Here is a 6,889-nt window from a genome sequence, read left to right as displayed (position 1 = left end):
GCAGCATCTCTGGACAGAAGGAATGGGTGGCGTTTCGGGTCGCGACCCTTTTCGACCCGAAACGCCACCCATTCCTTCTCTCCAGAGATGCTGCCTGTCCCGTTGAGTTACTCCAGTTTTTTGTGTCTATCTTCGGTTTAAACCGGCATCTGCAGTTCCTTCCTACACAATAAGACAAGTAACACTTGTACATGGGAGAGAATTGGTTGCACGGTATGATGGTTAAATTGGGATCACTTTTTTTTCTTTTGTGGGAAGGTGGGGAGGTTAATATTAAATATATCTGAAACAAACTACACGATATCCCTACAGCAGTGAGTGTGTGTTCCGTCTGAGAGATTGGAATACGCCCAGAGCGTTCCATGTCAACTGTGTAAGACCATACATGTTCCTTCTCCTGAGGCGACCAGGAGCAGATGCATTACATACCAAAGGTAGTAAATGTTGGAAGCGTGAACTATAATGGGTGAAGATTGACACGGTGAAGATAACCAGCCGCCCGAGCGCATTAACGGTGGCGACGAATCCACTGCGAGGCCCGGTCCCAGTCCCAGCCGCAGGGTGGTCTGGTTTCCGGCGGCCGTGGCTCGCTTCCGGTGTCCGCGCCGCGCCGCTGATTGGGGAAGTGCGCGCGTGCGCCCCGCGCGGCTGCTCTCGCCCAGCTGCAGTGCGCAGGCTCGCTGAGCCAGGGCGGGCGAGCGAGCGAACGAACGAGTGAGGCGGATACCGCTACACGCTGGCGAGCGAGAGGCCGGCGGAGGCACACATACACACCCTGAGCCGCGCACACACACACCGACACAGCATGGAGGCCATCGCCAAGTACGATTTCAAGGCCACGGCCGACGATGAACTGAGTTTTAAGCGCGAAGACATCCTAAAGGTAAGGCCCGGATATGAGGAGGCGAGCGGGCCTGGCACTGCCGCTGGGTTCTGGCTCGCCGCTCGCAATCCAGCCCGTCCGCTGTGTTTTCCTATCAACTATCAATCAAAAACACAGTTGCAATGGTAAATCGCTTGTGATCGGCCGCTATAAGGTCAAATCTTTGGATGGGGTGGGGGTTGAGGGGTCGACAGAGGGAGCAATCAGCGAGAAAGAGGGCGAAAGACAAGGGGTGGGGGGTGGGGAGAGCGAGTGAGCAATGGATGTGATAAAGGTAGGGCTGGTGTAGAAGACAGCGATTGGTGTGTAAGATGGAGAAAGAGACTGGCAGGGAAGACAGGGTGGAAACTTGATTAGAGAGTTATAGTGAACGTATTGGTTGGGGTTAACATGCATGATGGGAGTGGGAATAGATGGTCAATCGTACTGGACAGGGGAGGGTATGTGGCGGGGGAGAGTTTAGGGATGGGGATATGAGTGGACAGAGACCGGGGGGGGGGGGGGGGGGGGGGGGGGGGGGGGGTGATAGTTGAAGTTTGGGGATGGAAGATGTCAGCCAGAGAAGGCAGAATAGATCATTTGTGGTTTTGAAAATGAAGCATTTGAATAATGATTTCACTTGGTGCTACTGGAAATGACTTGGAAGGACCATCACATGAAACGAGACAGCAGGGGGAGAATGATTGTGGGAGATGTTGTATATGGGATGTTCTTGGGAATATGAGCAATAAGGAAGTGAGGTTGTGGGACCCTGCATCATCTTCCTCACTGCTACATGCTGTTAGTATTATGTTTTGATTGAAGGTGTCTGTTAACGTAATCTGATAAAATGATTTGATACAATTGTCAAGGTTGTTGGAGGGAATGCAGTACATATTTACATTGATTTTCAGAATGCAATTGACAAAAGTTCCACGTGAGAGGTCTGGGATCAAAGTTTAGTGCCATAGAATAAAAGCTCCAGAGTATGTGTAAGAAACTGGCTGAGGGTGCAAGGATCATGACGATTAAGGCTGCCCGAAAGGCCCTGTCGCTCATGAAAGAAAACCCTGGTGACATAAGGGAGTGCAGATGCTGGAATATTAAATCTTAAAGTGCTGGAGGAACTTGGTGGGTCAGGCAGCATCTGTGGAGGGAATGGACAGATGACATTTCAGGTCGGACAAAACAAAATCTTGGCTATTTTATCTTCAGGTTGCAGGTGTCCGTAGTGTGGTATTGCTACCGAATGTACTAAAAATAGAAAATGTTGGAAATATTCAGTGTCAAGAAGAGTCCGAGGAGAGAAAATCAGTTAATGTTTCTCGCTGATAACCTCTTGTCAACTTTCAGTGTTTGTCTGTTGGCCTTACTTTTATGCCTTGCATTCTCTGGCATCTGTACTTGGATTTCATCTTGAACAAACAAATTTAACTAAGACAGGGCTAACCTAAGCAATTGAGATAATATTGGTGAAATGCGAGGACACGATATCTAGAATATGATGGAGACCTTCAGGATTCATCAGCGCCTAATGGCTTTGTTTAAGGAGTAGTTCTGATGGGGGTTCTCCTCTCCTCAAGCTGTCTTTTTTTCTTTCTCTTCACTGGTTGTGTACTTGTGATTTTACATAATGCAAAATGTATTACAGCCACTGTCTTATTTGTGACCATTGTCTTGCATAGACTGTGAAAGTGGATGTACAGTGCTCTCCATAATGTTTGGGACAAAGACCCATAATTTATTTATTTGCCTCTGAACTCCATAATTTGAGATGTGTAATTGAAAAAAAATCACATGTGGTTAAAGTGCACATTGTCAGATTTTATTAAAGGGTATTTTAATACATTTTGTACTTTTTGGTTTCACCATGTAGAAATTATACATTTTATGCATTTTGATTTCACCATGTAGAAATTACAGTAATTTTTTATACATAATCCCCCCATTTCAGGGCACCATAATGTTTGGGACACAGCAATGTCGTGTAAATGAAAGGAGTCATGTTTAGAATTGGGTTGCATATCCTTTACATCCACTGACTGCTTGAAGTCTGCAATTCATGGACATCACCAGTTTGATGGGTGTCGTCTCTAGTGATGCTCTGCCAGGCCTGTATTGCAGCCATATTTAGCTTATGCTTGTTTTGGGGGCTAGTCCCCTTCAGTTTTCTCTTCAGCATATAAAAGGCATGCTCAATTGGGTTCAGATCAGGTGATTGACTTGGCTACTCAAGAATTGACCATTTTTTAGCTTTGAAAAACTCCTTTGTTGCTTTAGCAATATGTTTGGGATCACTGTCTTGCTGTAGAATGAACTGCCAGCCAATGAGTTTTGAGGCATTTGTTTGAACTTGAGCGGATAGGATGTGTCTATACACTTCAGAATTCATTATGCTACTACCATCAGCATTTGTATCATCAATGACGATAACTAAGCCAGAACCTTCAGCAAGCCAGAACCTTCAGCAGCCATACATGCCCAGGCCATAACACCCCACCACCATGTTTTACGAATGCGGTGGTATGCTTTGGATCTTGGGCCGTTCCTTCTCTCCTCCATACTTTACTCTTGCCATCTTTCTGATATAAGATAATCTTCATCTCATCTGTCCACATGACTTTTTTCCAGAACTGTGGTTACATTTTTAAGTACTTCTTGGCAAACTAACCCGGCCATCCTATTTTGCGGCTAACCAGTGGTTTGCATCTTGCAGTATAGCCTCTGTATTTCTGTTCAAGAGGTCTTCTGCAGACAAGCCTAAGGTTTGGCTGATGTCTCCAACAGTTTTCTTCTTATTTCTCAGTCTCATAATTGCTTCTTTGACACAACATTGGTCCTCATGTTGATATTGGTAAACAGCAATAAAAATTTCCAAAAGTGATGAAAAGACTAGATACTGAGAGCTCTCTTATACCTGCATTAAGGAGACAAACACACCTGAGCAATTACAAACACCCGTTAAGCCATGTGTCCCAAACATTATGGTGCCCGGAAATGGGGGCGGAATTGTGTATAAAGACAACCGTAATTTCTACATGGTGAAACTAAAATGTATAAAAATGGCCTTTAATAAAATCTGACAATGTTCACTTTAACCACATGTGATTTTTTTAAATTACAAATCTCAAATTGTGGAGTACAGAAGCAAATAAATAAATGATGGGTCTTTGTCCAAAACATTATGGAGGGCATTGTAACAGTGCTATAGAACCTCAGGGTAGTATTAACTGCAATATACTTCCTCTATTAAATCGTGAAAGCAAATTAAGCTATTTGCTTTCTGTAAAGAAAGCTGCAGCAGGTAAAATGGAAGTGGATTAAGAAATTCTTAAGTACGCCTATTTATTTATATTGTGTCTGGTAGTGCTTGTTATGGGGTTGGACAGTGACCATGGCAGCTAAAAATGGCAGAGGAACGTGTTTATCAAGTGGGTTTCTGGCGCTGGTTGTAAGTTTACAGAAATTCTGGTTTTGAACTGCTGTGTTACTTCCTTTAACTAATTTCCTGTAAATACTTTTAGGAAGAAAGGGAGCTTTTGCTGTGCTTCAAAAACGTTTCATTTATAGGGTTAAATCTGCTTTGGTTCAAAATGGCTCAGACTTGCACTAGTTGGGTGTATTGTTTCAATTCCCAAAGGGACCCTTCATCAAAAAAAACATTCTAGGATGGGATGGGAATAATTGGATTAATTGGCTAAAGCAGATGTCATTAAAACCTATTAACTTTAGAGTTGTTTTAGCTGTTGTGATTGGGAGATGTTTTGATTAGCGGGATCTCTGCTCGCAACTTTCTCTTTTCTTCATCCCTCAAACTGTTGAGTTTACGGTTGATCTGCACCATGTTTTAACTTCTGTTAAGAGATCTGTGAAAGCAAAATCAAGATATGAAGCACAGTAAAACAGTTGGGTCACTGAGTTTCCCTGGGCTGAAAAACCTTCAATTTCTCATTTATCTACTTGTTTTCTTTTTTTTTTTTTACAAAAGTGCATCTCATTTTAAACATGGAATATAGAACAGTACATCAGAGGAACAGGCCCTTCGGCCCATACTGTCCATGCCGAACATAATGGCGTTAAATTAATCTCCTCTGTCCGCACATGATCCATATTCTTCAATTCCCTGCGTGACCGTCTGTCCATCCAAAAGCTGCTTAAATGCCTTTGTTGTTTCTGCCACCACAACCACCCCATATACCCACCATTGTGCGACAAATTTATTCACACACACACATACACACACACACACTAAAAAAAAATCCTTCCACTCTGACATTTCTACCCTGCAGCAAAGGTTCTTACAATTTACTTTATCTATGCCTCCCATAATTTTATATCTATCAGCTCGCTCCTCTGACTCTCCAGTGAAAATAATCCAAGTTTGTCCAACCTCCCGTTACAATTAATACCCTCTAATTCAGGCATCATTCTGGTAAACCTATTCTGCACCCTCTTTAAAGTCTCCATGTCCTTCCTGTATTATACCAAACTGCACATGCTATTTCAGTGTAGCCCAATCAAAGTCCTATAAAGCTGCAACATAGCTTCCTGACTCTTATACTCAATGCACCGACTGATGAAGGCAAGCATATCATGTGCCATCTTTGCTACTCTATCTACTTGTGCTGTAGCTTTCAGGAAGCTATGGGCTTGGACACCTAGATCCCTTTGTACCTCAATGCTGTTAAGGGTCTTGACATTCACTGCATACTTTCCAATTACATTTAACCTGCCACGGTGTAACACCTCACACTTGGTTGGAATAAACTCTACCAACAATATTTGTAAGTGAACTATATCATGCTGAATATTTTGTTAGCCCATCTCACTGTCTGCAGCACCAATTTTGTTGTTTGCAAAATTACTAACCAACTCATCTAAATTCACACCCAAGTCGTGTGTATATATCACAAACAAGAGGTCCCACCCAGCACAGATCCCTGCGAACCTCCGCTCGTCACAGACCACTGTCTACCACTACCCCCTGTCTCCTATCAGTAAGCCAGTTCCCAATCCAGGGAACCAAGTCACTGTGGATCCCATTCATCTTCTCGATCAGTTATGAGGGACTTTATCAAATGTCTTATTGAAATTAATGTAGACAACAGATCCCCACCCTCATCGATCACCTTTATCATCTCCTCAAAAAGCTCAATAAAGTTTGTTAGACCTGATCTGCCGCGGACAAAGCCATGCTGACTCTTGTTAATTAGCCCATATTCTGCAAGGTGAAAATGGTGTAAACACAGGCACCTTGAGTTTACATTGATGGTGATGCAGAAATGTGGTTGGGTACCAATCTACAATGTGCTACGTTTTATGTCTGCTGGATGTTTGTTGAATGATGTGCTAAGTTGGTTGTGCTCTGACAATGCCCTGATGTTTGACTGCAGGTTGGAACTACTGTGGGTGTTGGAATCTTGAAATCCACCTTTAATGGTTGCTAATTTTAAGCAGGACTAATTCTCAAATAAGTTATAATAACCATTAATACAAAAGAGATTCATGTTCAGTTATTCAGTGCCTTTTGTGACTGCAGTGCATGTCAAAGCACTTTTCTGTCAATTAGGTCTTTTTGAATAATTATCACTGTAAAGGAGGAAGCACCATATTTTCACAGCATGATTCCTGGACAGCAGAAATGGGTGCCAAGATCTGTTTTCAGGTGTTTCAGTAATAATTCCTCCTGCTCTTTGTAATAATGTCACGGGATCATTTACCTGGGAAAGCAGTTTGTTTTATCAACACATCTGAAAAATACAGTCTCTAAAATTGCCGTATGCTGTGTGGCATGAGGATGTCAGTTTGGATTTGTTATGGTTCTCTAGGGTAGGATTTCTTAAATCAAATAATTGTGGGTCAAGAGTGCCACCACGTTAGTTATGACTGCCATATTTAAGTATGCGGAGAAAGAGGTCGTGGAGAGAATAGCAGTTTTGTCTTTAAAACAAGAGTTGATTTGGACTAAAACAGGGCCAGGAGCCAGTGTGCTGCAGAAAATCACCTTCTCTATTGGTAGTCATAGAG

At 42.9% G+C, this 6,889-nt stretch overlaps 1 protein-coding gene across 1 annotated transcript in view; it reads left to right on the top strand.

The window, feature by feature from the left end:
• Window positions 1-646: 646 nt before the first annotated feature.
• LOC129708324 (growth factor receptor-bound protein 2) overlaps window positions 647-6,889 on the top strand; it is a 119,061-nt gene continuing 112,818 nt past the window's right edge. Inside the window, exon 1 of the mRNA XM_055653997.1 lies at window positions 647-883. Coding sequence (XP_055509972.1) covers window positions 806-883 — 78 coding nt within the window. The 5' untranslated portion in view covers window positions 647-805. The remainder of the gene's footprint in view (window positions 884-6,889) is intronic.

Source organism: Leucoraja erinacea, chromosome 23 (genome assembly GCF_028641065.1).
Source record: "Leucoraja erinacea ecotype New England chromosome 23, Leri_hhj_1, whole genome shotgun sequence".
Lineage (NCBI taxonomy): Eukaryota > Metazoa > Chordata > Chondrichthyes > Rajiformes > Rajidae > Leucoraja > Leucoraja erinaceus.
Note: the sequence above shows the minus strand (reverse complement) of the source record. Positions and strands in the feature narration are given on the sequence as shown.